Source organism: Nothobranchius furzeri, chromosome 11 (assembly GCF_043380555.1).
Source record: "Nothobranchius furzeri strain GRZ-AD chromosome 11, NfurGRZ-RIMD1, whole genome shotgun sequence".
NCBI lineage: Eukaryota > Metazoa > Chordata > Actinopteri > Cyprinodontiformes > Nothobranchiidae > Nothobranchius > Nothobranchius furzeri.
The window spans coordinates 33,837,530-33,856,388 of record NC_091751.1 but is presented as its reverse complement, the minus strand read 5'-3'; the positions used below and the strand labels follow the sequence as shown (position 1 = coordinate 33,856,388).

General features: G+C 44.4%; 2 protein-coding genes across 4 annotated transcripts in view; both read right to left on the bottom strand.

The window, feature by feature from the left end:
- LOC107397116 (inositol monophosphatase 1) overlaps positions 1–3,176 on the bottom strand; it is a 51,364-nt gene extending 48,188 nt beyond the window's left edge. The window contains exon 1 of one of the 3 annotated variants that reach the window (XM_070541498.1): positions 3,055–3,176. The gene's annotated coding sequence lies outside the window, so the exon portion shown is untranslated. Of the gene's footprint in view, positions 1–3,023 lie in introns of all 3 variants that reach the window. The other 2 variants (XM_070541497.1, XM_070541499.1) reach the window with 2 other exon arrangements.
- Positions 3,177–5,246: 2,070 nt separating this feature from the next.
- riok1 (RIO kinase 1 (yeast)) overlaps positions 5,247–18,859 on the bottom strand; it is a 34,097-nt gene continuing 20,484 nt past the window's right edge. The window contains exons 7-17 of the mRNA XM_015956473.3: positions 16,251–16,363; positions 16,090–16,170; positions 15,931–16,017; positions 15,718–15,855; positions 15,539–15,642; positions 12,909–13,015; positions 10,834–10,899; positions 10,642–10,758; positions 9,939–9,992; positions 5,547–5,663; positions 5,247–5,465 (exon numbers count right to left, since the gene is read on the bottom strand). Coding sequence (XP_015811959.3) covers positions 5,355–5,465; positions 5,547–5,663; positions 9,939–9,992; positions 10,642–10,758; positions 10,834–10,899; positions 12,909–13,015; positions 15,539–15,642; positions 15,718–15,855; positions 15,931–16,017; positions 16,090–16,170; positions 16,251–16,363 — 1,095 coding nt within the window. The 3' untranslated portion in view covers positions 5,247–5,354. The remainder of the gene's footprint in view (positions 5,466–5,546; positions 5,664–9,938; positions 9,993–10,641; positions 10,759–10,833; positions 10,900–12,908; positions 13,016–15,538; positions 15,643–15,717; positions 15,856–15,930; positions 16,018–16,089; positions 16,171–16,250; positions 16,364–18,859) is intronic.

The following is an 18,859-nucleotide window of genomic DNA, read 5'->3' as shown; positions in this document are numbered from 1 at the left end:
CCAATCAGGGAGCTGGGAGGGAGCGGGGCACTTTCCCATCTTCTGACGGTCAATCAAATTGAACATGTTTCTAGTTTGAAGTACAAATGGTTCAAAAAGATCAAAAACAGGAGTCTGTTATTGGCTCAACATTCAGCTTTTTAATATTCATTCCTATGAGACTTGATTAAAGTGATATGTAGCTTCTTGTGTTGCCATGGTAACAGATAACGCATTTAAAATTGAATACAAGATTCCTGAGACCAAACTGGTCGATTTGATGTGTCATTTGTGTGGGTGCTGGATCCTGATTGGACAGAAAATGGTTGAACACTCTCAACCAATCAGAGAGCAGCACTGTTTTCCCGCCTTTTCCCCTTGGCTGTTGGAGGCCTGCAGCTGTACTCCTGTTAATGAGAGAAGCCTTAAAATCTGTCCTTCAGAAGTGAAATTGGACCTGTCAAACTTCTCATCACCATTCGAAAAGTACTGCACCGATTTGAAAAATTCAAAAAGCGTGAGTGGCAGAAGACTTTGATGATCATCTGTGCCGATTTGTATGTGCCTACCATGAATTGTCTAGAAGCTATGACGAGAAACTTTTAGCTGTGTGAAGCCGATCTCAGGAGAAAATCTCTCTTCCTTTAACATGGGTTTCAATGAGACAGAATCTGGGTCTCTCCTCCTTCTGAGGCTTGTAGCTAAAGAACGGTAACACCTACAGAGAAAATGAAACCCATTCTGAAAAGCTGACAAAAATTCCTACTTTTTGGGTTATAATTTGTTTTGGTAGTCCAAACGGTCTGGGGGTAGTAAAGAGTTGTTCACAGAAGATGTGAAGTTCAAAAGTTAGAGTGCGGAATCTTCAGTTTACAGTGGGGAGAGACATTTTTTTAAATTTGAATTTTCTCAAACAAGTTAACCGTACGACCACAATGTTTGGAGTACAGTCATGGATTATAGCTCAAAACGAAGGTATTTTTGTTAGCTGTAAGCCAGTGTGTGTTTCATTTCAATCGGACCTACGGTTCTCTTGCTACAATGCCAGAAATGGAGCAAGGGAGGGTCACTGCTCCTATCTTTCCCCATTATAACTTTTGTGAATTTTTCTGAAAATTTCAAGTCGTACCTCAACTTCTACCTGCGATTTTAGAAAAAGCGTAAAAGATATCAAAAAGCCTCTTTAATATGTTAAACAGGAAAGTCTTGTGAGTTTGTTAAACTTTGAATGAAGTCTCTGAGTTAAAAGGAACCCAGTAGAGTTTTAGGTCAAAAAGGTGATAGGAATTTGCTGAAAATCGACCAATCCCATTCATTTCAATGGGAATTTTTTTGCAGAAAAAGCTTAATAACTCGAAAAATTTTAAAGATATCAATGCCAAAAGTAATAGCCGGAAAGAGCTTAACGAGCTGAACGTTTTGGTATAAAATAGTTGAAATAGCTCAAAATTTGAAGGAGAAGAAGCGGTTCAAAAAGTGTACGGAAGCAGAATAAGAAGAAGAAGAAGAAGAATAAAGAGAAACAGGAAAACAATAGTTTGAATGCTTAACAGCATTCAAACAATAAATGTATTATTTAGTCTGGCAACACTCCATTGACGGCTCTCGTTTGTGGGGCAGGTTCTATCGTTGTCTTTCAAATAATCTCCGCATTCCACTGGACAATGAATGTGACATACTCTTGTTTCACTCTGTTGCATCATCCCACCCACCAGGCATTTAGAGTGCCCTGATTGGCCCACAAAACGGATAAAGCTCTGTGATTTGTTCACTAAGCAGATAGAGCACTATGATTGGCCCACCATTATGGACCAATCACAGCTCTTTATGTGTTTGAAACCCCTCTAGAGAGCTGTGACTGGCCAGCCAGAATGCTGTTGGGGCTGCAGAGGTTCCAGTGGAGCATTCCTAGACCAAACTTTGCAAAGCAAGAATTTGGTCTATTTCACTAGGCTAGGAGAATGTATGAAGAAGAAATGTATTATTTCTACACATGTTTTGGCTGTCAAACTTCCATAATGCCCCTTTAATGTTAACAAGTGTGAACTATTGCCAGTGCATGAGTGCCCATACTCCTCTGTTTGCGGCATTACAGTTAAAAATACTGTTACATACTTAGGTATTAATATTTCTACGGACAGCAGAAACAGAAGCATAGATAATTTCACTCCCATCATAAATAAATCAAAAAGGATTTTTAACAGCTGGCTACAAAGAGATTTGTCCCTGAGAGGTAGAGTTCTGCTAACTAAAGCAGAAGGTTTGTCCCGTTTAACTTATGTTGATAAGTCAAAATGTAAGTCTATTGACAGGATGTTATTTGATTTCCTATGGAAGAACAAAACTCATTATTTACGTAAGTCTGTTGTTCTAAATAATGATAAGTCAGGTGGCCTAAACTTTATCGATTTCGACTCCCTTAATAATACTTTTAAATGGATAAAAAAATTACCTTAAGAATCCAACCTCTATCTGGAACTTTATTTCACAGCACATTTTTTCACATTTAGGTGGTCTAGAGTTTATCCTTCTCTGTAATTATAGTATTCCAAAAATACCTACTAAACTTTCTAATTTTCACCAACAAGTACTTTTAGCATGGTCTGTCATCTATTAGCACAATTTCTCTCCTCAAAAATGTTATATCTGGAACAATTTTTCTATTCTGTACAAGAACAAATCTATATTTTTGCAGACATGGTTTATTAATGGTATTAACTTAGTGCATCGCTTGTTTAACAGCAAACGGTTTTTATACGGATACGCAGAATTTCTTAACCTTAAACAAATCTCGACACAACACCCCTGGCTGAGCTAGAGACAGACGCTGTGTTGGGATGGAGGCAGAGGTTTCTACCTACTAGGTTCTACAGGGGTTCCTAATTCAGCTCATTCTTATCAGCTGATCCTAGTTCTGCGTTGCTAAGCAGTCGGGTGGCTACGAACAGGAAACAGCTGATTTCTGAACATGAACTGGAGCTATCTGACCAACCAAACAAGTAAACAACAACACTAATAACTAATAAACAACCCAAAGCGTTCACCTTCAACATAACTAGGAAAGAATCTGCTTACTTCCGGGTTGTCTTCTTCCCTTGCTCTGTGGTGGGACAGATCACTGCTGCCTTCTGCTGGCTCAGTCCGGTCTAGTGTTCCGACCACAGATATGTATGTATATTAACGTGTGGTTTATATACATGTCTATGGTTCCGACTGCTGGTGAGGGTTCTCAGGCCCAACCTCAATACTCGCCCTGCGGACTTCAGCAAAGTGCACTTGGAGAAAGTGCGCAGAAGGCTTCGAGTGTGTAGTGCACAAGTGTGCAAAGAACTTTTTTTCCCTCAAACTTTATTTTCAACTTGCAGCAGAATTACAAAGAGGATAAACAAGCAAAAACAGATTAGTGACAAAAGTATAACATGAATTAACATGAGGTGCCAGGGGTTTGTTGACATGCAAAACCTGATATTTGCCAATTTTGGTTGAAATAAATAAAAGAAGAAAGAGAAAAGAATAACGATACATGTTTAAAGTTGTCCGGGTGAGAGCAAAGTCATTATGATATTATAATCAGAACATACTTTCATTGTCTTTACAGCTTTTATATTTTGTGAGGTAGATAATGTGTGCAAGTATCTTCCTTTTTGAAAATGCAGAATAAAGGTTGGATTTTCAGCACTTTGCATTTATGAATATAAAATTTAGCCAAAAGTAAAAACAAATTAACCATAAAAAAGCAGGTTCTCATTATTATTATTATTTCTTCATATTTTGTACATCCAAACAGCACATTTTTATATTGAAGTTGGAAGGAAGGCAGAATTTTTTCTTTCACTAACAAACAGAAAGCCTTCCATAGTTCTTGAGTAAGTGTACATGACCAAAATATGTGAGTAACAGTCTCTGGGTCTGAGTTGCAAAAGGTGCAGGCTGTATCAATGTCTTCCTTGTATCTAGTCAGGAAGGATTTAGCAGGATAGCACCGATGGATGATCTTATATGATATTTCTTCAACTTTGTTAGTCAATAAGTACCTGGTTGGAAGTGTCCACGTTGTTTTCCAGTCAGTATCAGGATACATGCTGTTCCAATGTGCAACCACAAAAGAGATAGACACAGTCCATCTGAAATAAATTACGAATACTTCTGTTCTTGTTGCGGGAGTCAGTTAAATACAATTTCCCCACAGGTGTATCCAGTGGATCCAGAGATGAAAATTGAGTTGTATGCACCTTTTAAAAGCATCAGCACCCCTGAAAGAATGGCATCAAAAACAATTGCGTATTGTTTAGGTGTCACTGGCATATTGTATTTATCAAGGAATTGAGTATAACTCATAAGCTGACCATTCTTATCAAGCAGTTGTTTCGCCATTAAAATATTGTTCCTAAACCAGTTCTCAATATACAATGATTTGTTCTTGTAAAGCAAATCCCTATTATTCCATCTAAGATACTTGTTTGGAGAAAAATTGTGCTTGTAGATAAATGACCATGCCAGTAATGCCTGTTTATAAAAGTTAGGCAGAGCTACTGGAATCTGTTTTGCATATTAAAAAGAAATTTAATCCACCAATTTTAGAGAATACATGATGTGGGATGAAATGCCATGTCGATAAGGGGTTTTTCAAACGATATTTAATCCAGTTGACTTTCAATGTGTTATTCAAATTGGTGAAGTCAAGAAAATTTAGACTGCTGTTAGCATAAGTATTCATTATTACAGATTTTTTTATGTATGGGTTTTGTTTTTCCAAACAAAATTAACAAGAATTTTATCAATATCTTTACATATCACTTTATTAATAGAGTATAAGGACCCATCTTTCGTCAAACATTTTGACAGGTCTATTGTTCTTTGACCTCATGACCTTGGCCCCCTTCCCTAGCATAAATTAAATTGACAGGTCTATTGTTCTTTGACCGGACGACCTTGCCCCCCCCCCCGCCTTAGCCTAATGGGTGTAATGGTGCATGGTTTCCTTTAGTGAATCATTTTAGTTACGCTTGATAACTGCTTTGTGTTAGCCCCACAGTTCCCACGACCCCTCCCTTTCATACATAATACTTAAGTGAATTTGGTGTAATGGTGCATGAAGTTTCCTTTCGTGTTAGCCCCGCCCACAGCCCCTCCCTTTCATACCCTGATCGCCTCTTTAAATGCTCAGACTGAGATCGGGGGGGGGGGGGGGCTGAGGACCACTGCTCTAGAAGGACAATTAGTTTGATTTGTTGTTTCATTTGCTAACAAAACACAATAAAACCAGCTAACAATCTGAAAACTTTAATAACTTCATGGAGATGCCTCCATCTGTCACCATGGTAACAAGTCTAATGCTGCTGCAGACAACTGGACTGTGATTGGCTCCTTTACTATCATCGGCCCTTCTTCATCTTGGACACCTTCTCCTTTCTCTTCTTCACGTGTTTAGGGACTTTGGCCTTCCTCTTCTCTCTCTGAGCTTCTTTCACCATCTTCTTCCTCTCCTGGAACAGTAGGGAGTTAGTTATTCTTCAGAAAAGAATCACACCTTCCTGTTTCTAACATCTGCTTCACAAATTGGACACCTTTTTCTCCATTGTAGTCTCCTTCTCCTCCTCAGACTGTTGCTCCTTCTCCTCCTCCTCCTCCTCCTCCTCCTCCTCCTCTGAGGAAGACCCATTGTTTGTCAGCAGCTCTGGAACCTGAGCAGACATCAGAAACCTTAGTCATGTTTAACAAGATGGATCTCAGGCTTTAAAGGTTTCTGTATTCAACCCTGATCTTGGTTCTAACCGTAGATCAGGAGGTGGAGCTTTCAGTTCTTCAGCTCCTCTCTGGTGGAACTACCTTCCATCACTGTGTAGTTAGGATGAGCCTGGCTTATCCCTTTAGCTATGCAGCTATAGACTTATCCCTTTAGCTATGCAGCTATAGACTTAAGCCGCTTTAATAAGACAACCCATGCAGGCAAATCATTGTAATGCTGCTGCCACTGAGTGTGAGTGCCGCGGTGCATGGTGACATGGGAATCTTGCTGCACTTGCGCCGCCACGCTTGGTGGTGCCCGCCGGACTTTGTAAATGAAAATTACACCAGAGGGCGGTGTCATGATCACACGTTACTGGCGAGCTCTGGCTGGCTACAACGCTGAAAATGAAAGAAAACATGAGCATAAGTTTGGCTTTTGTAAACAGAACCAGCTGAGATGGTAAACTGGAGTGATGTAGAGCTCCGGCTCAGGTCACCAGACATTTCACAGATTGTGGAGGACAAACACATTTAGGAGCAACTGGTCAGAAATACTTCAGGAGCGTGGCTTGGATCACAATAAAACTTTAGTTATCAAACTAAAGGGAAGTCTGTGACAGCACAGAGACCGCCCCATACCCACTTTTAACAGCCATCTTTTGTTAAACGGACATGACTGAGCCACATTACCGCCACAATCTGACCACTGATAAATGACCAAAGCCTGCCTGATGCCTGATGCCGCCTCAGCTTTGTGGCAAATTGACGGTATCGTTTTATAAAAGCGAGTCTAGACTGGTGCTGCTGCCATTTACTTTGTTTACTCTGTTTCTCTCTCATAGGACTGATGGGTGGACCAACCCTGCTGGGTCTGGGTCCTTTTCCTGTCCTCAGATGCAAGTCTGTCCTGGTTCTGGTTCTGCTGGATGCTCTCCCTGGCCTACTGCTGCCCTGTTGCTCAGGATGGAAAACTGTAGTCAAGATTATCTCTGTTGGTTCCTTCCTACAGTTCGTGTCTCTAACTTTAACCGGACCAGATCAGATCTGGACCAGATGTCTCTTGCATGACCTAGACCAGAACGGATCTGGACCAGATGTCTCTAGCATTACTCAGACCAGAACAGATCTGGACCAGATGTCTCTAGCATGACTCAGACCAGAAAAGATCTAGACCAGATGTCTCTAGCATGACCCAGACCAGATCAGATCTGGACCAGATGTCTCTAACATGACTCAGACCAGATCGGATCTTGACCAGGTGTCTCTAGCATGACACAGACCAGATGTTTCTAGCATAACTCAGACCAGATCAGATCAGAACCAAATGTCTCTATCATGACTCAGACCAGATCAAATCTGGATCAGATGTCTCTAGCATTACTCAGACCAGATCAGATCTGGACCAGATGTCTCTAACATGACTAAGACCAGATCGGATCTCGACCAGGTATCTCTAGCATGACCCAGACAAGATGTCTCTAGCATGACTCAGACCAGATCAGATCTGGACCAAATATCTCTAGCAAGACCCAGACCAGATCAGATCTGGATCAGATGTTTCTGAAGTGAACCAGACCAGATCAGATCTGGACCAGATGTCTCTAGCATGATTCAGACCAGATCAGATGTCTCTATCATGACTCAGACCAGATCAGATCTGGACCAGATGTCTCTAGCATGACTCAGACCAGATCAGATCTGGACCAGATGTCTCTACCATGACTCAGACCAGATCAGATCTGGACCAGATGTCTCTACCATGACTCAGGCCAGATCAGATCTGGACCAGATGTCTCCAACATGACTCAGACCAGATCAGATCTGGACCAGATGTCTCTATCATGATTCAAACCAGATGTCTCTAAAGCCCCCTTCAGACAAGCCATGAAAAACGGAAATGTTCCGGACTCTGTCCGTAAGACCTTTGTGTCTGAATACAAACATCCGGATAACGAATTTCGTAATTTAACCGGACGAAGCCCCTAGTAACAGGTCCGGACTTGTTACGGACAAGGTGGCTGCTTCAGACTGGTGAGGTCGAGTTCCGGACAGGGAGGAGGGGGAGGCGGAGGGGACCGGGGGACGCTGTGCGCAGCTAGATAGCCCTCTGCTGTAGCATGCGGCGAACCATGGCAGCTCGCCTCCTACGGTACCGTCTCCGCGCGACGGAGCGCATCACACCGCTTCCGTGATTCCTTTTAACCATTGTAAGTAAGTAAGTAAGTAAGTAAAAGTTTATTCATATAGCGCCTTTCGCAGATATAAATCACAAAGCGCTGTACAACATGAGTAAGATCAGGGCAAATACCTCTAACCAATAAAAACATCAGAAAAACAATAGATAAAATAGTAAATAAAATCATGAGTAAAAACAAAGTGAAGGTGTGAACCCGAAGAAAGCCATCTTTTAGAACATTTAGGGAGGGAACGCCTGGATGAAAAGGTGAGTTTTTAGATGATTTTTAAAGACCTCTACAGTGTTAGAGAGACGGAGATTTGAAGGTAGACTGTTCCAAAGTCTGGCTGCAATAGTCTGAAAGGCCCTGTCCCCTTTGGTTTTCAGTCTGGTTCGAGGAACAGCCAGGAGGTTTTCAGATGTGGATCTAAGGTTCCGAGAGGTGGTGTGTGGGGATAAAAGCTCAGATAGGTAGCTTGGAGCCTGGTTGTTAAGAGCTCTATAGGTCAGGACTAAAACTTTAAACTGTATTCTATATTCTACCGGGAGCCAGTGGAGGGACTGTAAAACTGGAGTGATGTGAGCTCGTCTGCTGGATTTGGTTAGGAATCTAGCTGCTGCATTTTGGATGGCTTGAAGGCGTGAGAGGGAGGTTTTGCTGAGACCAGTAAAAAGAGCGTTACAATAGTCTAAGCGTGATGACACAAAGGCATGGATGATTTTTTCCAGACCATTTTCCAGAAAATTGAGCTTCATCATCCTGGTCTCTTGTGCATCTTCGTGTGCGCAGAATTATGCTTAACATAAGTCCGATCAGTGAGAGGAATTCTATCTCTTCGTCTGTCATGTTTGACAGAATGGCTTTGTTTGAGTAAATGACGCATGTACGCCCGCCGCACTATTTCTCCCACATCCCGACATCTGGAACTTTTCCCTGCTGTGTGAAGGCAGCCGAAAGGACAAGTTCCGGTACAAAAGTGGTGTGTCTGAAAACACAGTTCCGGTTAAAAACCAGATTGAATTGTCCACATATTCCAGAATGTCTATCTGAAAAGGGCCTAACATGACTCAGACTAGATCAGATCTGGACCAGTTGTCTCCAACATGACTCAGGCTAGATCAGATCTGGACCAAATATCTCTAGCATGACTCAGACCAGATCAGATCTGGACCAGATGTCTCAAATGGGCCATTCCCATCTGTACCGGGTCGGCCCAGGCCGGGTAGCCCCAGTCGGCCCCAGCCTGGCCCGGTTGATTCCACACATCCTTGCTTAGGTATGCAAGGAATGCAGTCAGAGACACTTTCAGCTTCTGGGTAATCAGCATGATAATGAATTGAGCATGCCTTAAGCCCATGTGGGCTGATTCTACCCACCAATCAGAGGCTTGCTCTAATGGAAGGTGTGAATTTGCTGTCAGCAGTGGGTGTGTTGGCCCTGGTCGGCCTGAAGCAGACCCCCTCGAGAAGAGGGCTGAGAATGAGCCTTGGTTGGCCCGGGAAAATTCCAGGCCACCCAGATATGTAAACAACCTACGCTGCCCGGCCCGGGCCGACCTGGTACAGATGGGAATGGGGCTCAATGGGCCATTCCCATCTGTACCTGGTCGGCCCGGCCCGGATAGCATAGCTTGCTTACATATCTTGGCCTGCCTTTTTTCAGGGTGCAACAAGACTGTTTTTCAGCCCTCTTTCTGAGGTGGTCGGCTGACCAGGGCCAACACAGCAAATTCACACCTTCCATTAGAGCAAGCCTCTGACTGGTGGGTAGAATCAGCCCACATGGGCTTAAGGCATGCTCAATTCATTATCATGCTGATTACCTAGAAGCTGAAAATGTCTCTGACTGCATTCCTTGCATACCTAAGCAAGGATGTGTGGAATCAACCGGGCCAGACTGGGGCCGACTGGAGCTATCTGGGCAGGGCCGACCAGGTACAGATGGGAATGGCCCATAACATGACTCAGACCACATCAAATCTGGACCTGTTAGAGACAACTTCTGCTATAACTTGGAATTTTAGATCTAAACTGAATTCAACAGAACACATACCGTCTGAACTCCAGAGAGGTCCTTCCTCAGGCCCGTCAGAGTCCGATACAGAACCTACGGCAACACAAAGTTTCATCAAACCATTAGCACCTTCAGTCCTATTCAAGGACATGTCCCCAGCAGCCACATGGTGGAACACTAAAAAATCAGTAGAATTAAAAACACACAGACCATGTTGTTGGTGAATAAAGGCAAAAAATGTGTGATGATGTAATGGCCCGTGTGGGCGGGGCTAACCAGTCTTACATGTGGGGTTTTATTATTGGGTTGTTTTTGGTCTTTTATCAAGGCTGGACTCCAGAAGTTAAGGAAACAGTTTCCACATGGACCCAAGGGATAAACCATCAAAGCTGCTCAATGGCCAACTTTCCTCGTGGGGTCACCATTAGGACAGTGGGAGGGTTAAAGCAGATGGATGACATCTGCATAAAGATGGTAGGAGATTCCTCAGGCAGAGAAACAGGAATAAAGCTGTCTAGGCTGATGGGGCGAGTTAGACTCAGGAGAGGCAGAGATAATGCTGAAGGAGAGATGCGGGTCTCACCACAAATTTGACCTCCTATAACCTTTTTCACCTGTCTGTTTGTCTGAGAGTGCCAACTGTTTTAGAAGACCTGTCCTCGTCTCAAAGAAACAGCTGGACAAAGGTCTCACTGGGATCAGGATGGAGGGATGGTTGTGGGGACCGCTCAGTGTTTCTTACGCTGTCCTCGTGGCCGCTGATGGCTGACTCATCTTCCTTGGCCCTCATCATGTCCACGTCATGCTCATAATGCCTGACTTCCGTCAGTGTACGAGGGATGTAGGCTTTCTTAAACACCTGCAGGGGCCGGAGCCAGAAGTCAGAGGTCAGAGGTCAAAGTTCTGAGAAGCACCATCAGAAACACAAGATCACCTCCTCATCCACACGATCCTGATCCGACCGCTCCTCTGATGTCCGCTCAGCCGCGATCCCCATTACCTGTTCGACCAATCACAGTCGTTAGAGGCACTTCCAGTGTTTGAGTTCATGTGTGTGTGTGTGTGTATGTGTGTGTGTGTGTGTGTGTGTGTGTATACTAGGGATGAGCGAGTACACCACTATCTGTATCTGTTCAACCAACAAAAGTATCTGTATCTGTATCTGTACTCGGAGTGGGCGTGGCATAACCCGGAAGTGGGCGTGGTTTAACTGGAAGTGGGTGTGGTTTACATCAATACATTATTTTAAGTCTGAAATTGATATGGACTGATCAGAAGTTGATATGTGTATTGTTTATTTGAAAACTATTTACAGAGCAGCCTCAGAATTGAGATTAAATATTTTTGATCACAATAGTAAAGAAACTATTTCAGAACAAGTGTTTCAATAAAATCAGAACATTAATATTTAAGTGCATGGATTAATACATCTGAACTCATGCAGTAGGAACTAGGAAATATGAAATGCTAGAACCAGACACAACTTTATATATATATTTTTTTATTTTAATTTGATTAAACTGATTTTTTTCTTAACGTTCTTGGCATTTTCCCCACACAAAGTTAAACAAAACAATGTTGATTAAAGCCTGGTTTATGCTTCTCCGTCAGCTCCGCAAGGGACAGACACGCACGGATTGACGGAAGCATTTTGCTCTCATACTTCTCCGTCTCCTGGGAAGTGTTACCAAGCAATTCCCCAGCAGGACAACAGAGGGCGTAGTACTGTTCTGTGGTATCCTGTCATGTATCGGTCCAAGATCGTGTGTTTATATTGTGTTTTTTTGTGTACATAAGAGACTTTTAACACAGACATATTTGTCTCTCATCCTCCCACCTCTTCATGCGCTCCCCACCTCTAAACCCACGTTTCCTGTCATTTCCGTCCACAAATAAAACGCTTGCTGCGCATCTTTTCACTCCTCCAGTCACGGGAGAATTAAACGTTAATATTTTTAGAGTTTTTTCGCGAGGTATTCTTCAAGCTTCTCCGTGTCTGCCGCTAGTTATCCTCGGCTCTCTTTGCAATGGCGGCGCTGTAAACAACAGCGGCGTCCTGACCAATCACAAGCTTGCGTAATCTGTCTCGTTCGACGGATGTTTAAAAAAGTGGGCTCGACTCCGTACGTACTTGCGTGCCTGCCGGAGCCCTACGCAAGGACGGATGATGGCGTTGCGTGTCTCCGCACTGACGCAGACGGAGAAGCATAAATCAGGCTTAAGGTGTGTGTGTCTGAGAGAAATAGAGAGGGTGAGAGGGAGAGAGATGGAGTTAAAAAAAATAAAAAAAAACGACCGGAGCGGAGGTAGTGAGTGACTTATGCAGAACGTCAGCTCTGTCTTGTCAAATGCACCATGTAAGTTACGAAAAAAGTAACTTTAAATATTCAACTGAAAAAGAGGCGAGCTGAAGAAAACCTAGGGACTACTGAAGAAATGTGAGCAACAGTGAAGCAATCACAGCGAGATCCGTTACTGTCTGTGTGTGTGCGTGGATGAGCTGGACGGACTGCTCTCCCGGCCGGCTAGAGAGTTTTGTGTGTAGGGAGGGGTGGGCGCTCTATGTGACTGGCCAATCACAGAGCGTGAAGACAGTCAGTTACCCAATGAGGATTTTCCTTCAGCACGATTACAGATATTTCCGAGGTTTACTCGTTTCATGCTCGTATTCGTCAAAAATGCTTTTTAATGCTCATCCCTAATGTATACGTGTGCGTGTGTGTATATATATGTGTGTGTGCATGTGTGTATGTGTGTGTGCATGTGTGTGTGTGTGTGTTTGTGTGCATAAGTGTGTGAATGTGTGTGTATGTGTGTGCATGCATGTGTGTGCGTGTGTGCATGTGTGTGCATGTGCATGTGTGTGCGTGTGTGCATGTGTGTGCATGTGCATGTGTGTGCGTGTGTGCATGTGTGTGCATGTGCATGTGTGTGCGTGTGTGTGTGTGTGTGTGTGTGTGTGTGTGTGTGTGTGTGTGTGTGTGTGTGTGTGTGTGTGTGTGTGTGTACCTTCTCCAGGTACTGCTGGATATTCATGCAGGTGATTGACGGATCTGTGATGAAGTCGAACAGCTCTCTGACCGTCATCACTGCAACTCCTCGTTTCACAAAGAATTCTAGGAAAACAGACAAAGGTCCAGATCAGACACAGAACCAGAGGTTCTAGAACCTCTAAAGGTGCTTTACAACACAAACATTCATCTATTCACACACTGGTGGTGATGAGCTACGTCACAGCCATAGCAGCTCTGGGATGCACGGACAGGCGAAGCACCACCATAAGCTGGCAAGGAAGGTGAAGTGCCTTGCCCAAAAACACAACAACCACAACAGATGGGGCTCAAACCAGCAACCCTCGGGTTACGAGTCAGGGACTTGACTCCCCTGCCACCACCGTCTACCCTCTGAATCTGTGCTAGAACTCTCAGGACCAGCCGTCTCCCACAGCAGGGTCCAGCCTGGCCGGGTTATGCACACCCTAAGGAATGAGGACGTGACTGAGCATATGGGCGGAGCAAAGACATCAGTGATGTCATGAGTGGATCTCCAAGCACGTGGGCAGGGCTAAAGGCATGCGGAGAAGTCCACAGTGTCTCCCTAAAATGTAACAATGGCATTCGTGGGCTGTACTTTTTTGGAGACTCTGACTCTGATGTTGCTTCCTGATCTGCTGTCAATCAATCAAACTTTATTTATAAAGCGCTTTTCCTACAAGGAATGCAACTCAGTGTTTTACAGATTATGGCCCCACATAACCCTCATTCCCATCCCTCCCACACCAATTCAGCATTGGCTTACCCCCATACACACACTTAAAAACATCAGTTCAGATGAACCAGATATGGTAGGGCAGGGAAACGCCATCAGAGGAGCCGTCTGCCTCGGCAGCAGCAGCAGCTGAGGTACCGGCACAGGGTGCAGAGGGGAAGGGGGGCATAGGCCCCGCCTCCACCCAAGCAGCAACAGCTGACCACCGCCCCTGAGGCAGAGGGCCCCCATAGAGGAAACACTGGAAGAAAAGTTAATATAAGACGAAATATAAAATAACAGAAGCTAATATAACAGTAAATGTAGGTAAATATTACAACAAGTTATAATAAATAATAAAATTATCCAGAAGTAGAATAAAACTGTGATGAAATGTAATCAATTACAGAGCAAGTAATCAGTTAAAGGCTAAGCTAAGGTGGGGCTGTAGCCTGGAACATGGACATTCTCCAGCAGCCTGTTCCAGAGGCAAGGGCCATGGTGTGTGTGTGTGGGTGTGTGTGTGTGTGTGTGTGTGTGTGTGTGTGTGTGTGCGTGCGTGTGTGTGTGTGTGTGTGTGTGTGTGTGCGTGTGTGTGCGTGCGTGTGTGTGCAGTGGCGGATTTAGCTATTTGGGGGCTCAAAACGAACACAGACACGGGCCCCTTATGCAAAATTTTCGACAATGTTATCTTAAAATAGATTTGCGAAAGTCTCCCCTCTTTTGACGTGTTATTTTCACTTTTTATTAGTCCTCCTCTTTTTTCCTGTCTTTCTCTCCCTTTGAGTGACTTCAATATTTGCTCTGCTTTCTTCTCCCTGTCAGTGCTCCTGTGCTTTTGCCTTTCCTTTTTTTTCTTCTATTTTCCATTTTGGTCTACGTTTTTCTCTCTTTAAACATTTTCCATTGTCTTTCCTTTTCTGCTTCCTTTTGATGCTTACATTGAAAAACAACGTAACTTTCTGAAGTGAAGATAAAAGCTTTTTTAAAGCCAACTGCTTCTTTCTCTTAATGGAGCCACTAGGATAACTCCATTTCATGCTTAATGTTTGGACTACCACTTTGAGTTTGTTACAAACGCTCCCGCCTCTCTTCTTTTTCAGCTTTTTCTTCTTCTTATTTGTGGTCTTATGGCATTTGGCAAACAACAACTGGGTGCATTACTGCCACCAACTGGATTGGAGTGGAATGACTGCCAATCACTTCCTGTTTGTGCATCGGCATCTCAAAGGAATAGTCCATTGTGGCATTAACAGAGGTGCCAGCAGTCAGGGCTAGCGCCCCCCCCCCCAACATAAGAAGGGCCCCAGGTGGCCGTCGACCTATGTCTAATGGTAAAACCACCACCGTGTGTATGCGCTCACAGCACAGACGGCTTCAGTCAGAGGCATGTGTCCTCCACAGTAACCAGAAAGATGAACTGTGCCCCCGCAGGATGATTCCATCCACCAATCAGAGGCGCCCCCAAATGTTAGGTGTGATTTTGAGCAATTAGTCGGCAGAGGGTGTGTTGGACCAGTTTAGCCCAACCCCGCCTGTGAAGAGGCGGGTAGAGCCCAAGCTAGTGGGAAGCCTGATACACTGCTTATGCACAAATTTGTCCTTTCCTACGAAAACCTGCTGATTATAAAGAACACTCTGACCCTGGTGTAACCCCCCCTCCCCACCACCACCACCACCACCACCACCACACACGCACACACACACACACACGCACACACACACACACACACACACACACACACACACACACACACACACACACACACACACACACACACACACACACACACACACACAGCATTGTCTCTGGTTGCCAGGACATGACGATGTGCCCTTGAGCAGGACTCTGAACCGCCTTCCCCTCGCGAGTCCTCCCACTTCCATCTCACCGTTCACGTTGCTGCAGTCTTTCCTGAGGAACTCCAGGGCGCGGGGGTGGTCGTGCTCCACCGACTGGGACACATCGATGATGTAGACGTCTCCGTTGTGGTACCTGGAGACAGATCAGAACTTCAGAGAAACACGGCCAGAACCACACGGAACACCAAGTCTCAGATGCTCTCCTTACAGCATGTTGTACTCGCTGAGGTCAGCATGAACTAAATGAGCATCCTGGAACATTCTTCTCATGTTCTGCACAACCTGAAGGTAGAGTTCCCGGGCCTTGGACTCTGACAGAGCTGCATTCTTCAGCAGAGGAGCCGGTCTGGACCACAGAACACAGAACGTCTGAAGTTAGTCAGAAACCAACTGTCTCAGCAGAAACAGCTGTTCTTCTCACATGCTGTCGGTTCCGATGAAGCCCATCAGCAGAACGTGACTTCTGAGCAGCAAAGGTTCTGGACTCAGGATTCCTGCTGTCTGCAGCCTGGAACACACAAAACTCCCGGTTCTGTCTGGTTCAGATTCTACTGGGTTCAGACAGTTCAGAAGTTCTAACCTGATGAGGTTCCTCATCTCTTTCTCTGCCCAAGTTCTCACCATCTTCCTGGGGTTTCCTTTACAGTAACCGTGTCGGAACCTGCCAGCCAGTAGCAGAACCTTGGTCAGCTCAGACCCAGCTGGAGGTCAGAAGAGAACATCCATTGTGTCCGAGCTCACCTGAACTCCCCGCTGACGTACTTGTCCCGGTCTTTGAACAACAGGATGGAGGTCTTGTAGATCTTGATGGCTCTACTGTCTCCTGAAGAGGTGCTAGCATGATAAACGTTAGCCTGAAGAACAGAGAGGACAGGTAAAAAATAAAAACTAAAGCAAAAGATAAATGACACACAAGTGTGTAGCGCCTTTCAGAGTAAGGACCCTACAGTGCATCATTCACCCATTCACGCGCTGATGGTGATGAGCTACCATGTAGCCACAGCTGCCCTGGGGCATGCTGACAGAGACGGGGATGCCTTAACCAGGCGCCACCGGTCCCTCCGTCCACCACTAGCAGGTGTGGTGGATTAAGTGTCTTGCCAAAGGACACAACAGAAGGATTCTGTGCCGGGAGCCGGGATTGATCCTACAACCTTCCGATTACTGGACAACCTGCTCTACCTCCTGAGCTGCTGCTGGGGCTTTAAAATAAAGCACAACTATAAAATATATCTATGAGTCAGAGGACTTACCCTACAGCATTTGTCACCAACTGCTGAACCTCGGTCCAACTTCAGACCAAGTGTTGGTTCTGTCCAGACTGGGAGGCTAAGTGCCAGAAAAAACCCAGAGTGCTGTTTGATCGGTCTGCAGTAAAACTGTTGGTGCAGCTAATCCACTTATTACGGTAATCATCTTCTGTTAATGGTGTATTTTAGTCAGAATAGCAATTCAAATCAAAGCCTTTAGCTTAGTAGTAGTAGTAGAAATACTAGTAAGTAAGTAAGTAGAAAATATTATTTATATTAGTACTCATCACAGACAGATTACCAGAGTGCTTCACATATATCAAAACAAAATAAAACATAAATCAGAATGATCTCAAAACAGAAATGTATCAACATCAGAAAAATAAAGTCATTAAATTATAAAATACCATAAAACTAATGAAAGATGGTTATACAGTAAACAAGAGTTAAAAATAAGAAAATAAAAGATTGAGGTAAAAGCAGCTTTAAGTAATAAGAGTCTTCAGCTGTTTGTTAAAGTAAACACGTCTGCAGGCTCTCATCTTGTACTAGAAGTAGTAGCAGTGGTTGTAGTAGTAACAATATTAGGGCTGGGAAAATTAGCTCACTAACTATTAGCGTTAATTTAGTTATTTTAATGCATTAAAAGTCGTCTTCCTCCGCTTATCCACGTCCGGGTCGCGGGGGCGGCAACCCAACTAGGGAGTTCCAGACTGTCCTCTCCCCAGCCACCTCCACCAGTTACTACGGCAGGACCCCAAGGCGTTCCAGGACCAGATTGGAGATGTAACCTCTCCAACGTGTCCTGGGTCGACCCGGGGGTCTCCTGCCGGCAGGACATGCCCGAAACACCCCCCCAAGGAGGCATCCAGGAGGCATCCGCTTGTATTCGCAATCTTGTTCTTTCGGTCACTACCCAAAGCTCATGACCATAGGTGAGGATTGGGACGTAGATCGACCGGTAAATCAAGAGCCTGGCATTCTGGCTCAGCTCCCTCTTCACCATGACAGATCGGCTAAGCGCCCGCATCACTGCAAACGCTGAACCAATCCGCCTGGCGATCTCCCGATCCCTCCTACCCTCACTCGTGAACAAGACCCCGAGATACTTAAACTCCTCCACTTGAGGTAGGACCTCTCTCCCGACCCGGAGTTGGCAAGCCACCCTTTCCCGGTCGAGAACCATGATCTCAGATTTGGAGGTGCTGATCCTCATCCCAGCCGCTTCACACTCGGCCGCGAACCTACCCAGCAAGAGCTAAAGGTCAGAGCTGGATGAAGCTAGGAGGACCACATCATCCACAAAAAGCAGAGACGAGATTCTCCTGCCACCAAACTCGACACACTCCACTAGGGCTGCAACAAACGATTATTTGGATAATCGATTAATCGGATGGGGTCTCGACACGATTAATCGATTAATCGGATCACATGGGGAAATTTTTAAAAACTGCTAGGGAAATGTTATTTCTCTCCTTCCTTCACTTTATTTAACACAACATTATTAGAAAACAGTTCAATAGCAGAAAAACAACATGCCATCACCTAAATTGTCTTATAAGGTGTATAGACAGAGACCCTAAGCTACATCTATCTGTGACCTAAAATGCTTGGTCCAAGTTAAACAGCTTTAGGGCAATTCTCATCTGTTTTGTTTGATCTCATCTGTAGACATTTATTATAACTGGGGATGTCAAACAACTAATTTTAAATGTAATTAAACATAAGCTGTGAATTAATCAAAATTGATCACTATTTCCAAAAATGACTGAAAAAATAAGTTGTCACACACTCCATGGAAACTTTCAGAGAATCCACAAATAGTGGCTTTCAAATGGTTTTGTTACTTTTTGCAAGTTTAGAAAAGCAGCAGATGAGAAAGCATGTCTGATAATTTAGTTCTTCATCTGATAATATTAGAACATGTCAGTAATGTCTGAGGGGCTTTTATAAACACTGTATAACTAACACTACTGGAGAGGGTATGAATTACACAGAGGCTTCTGGGGAGCCAAGTTATGGGGGGGGGGCATTTTGCCTTGGCCCCCAAAATGTCTTGAAACGGCCCTGGGTGTGTGACTGAGTGTTGAAGGTGATCTG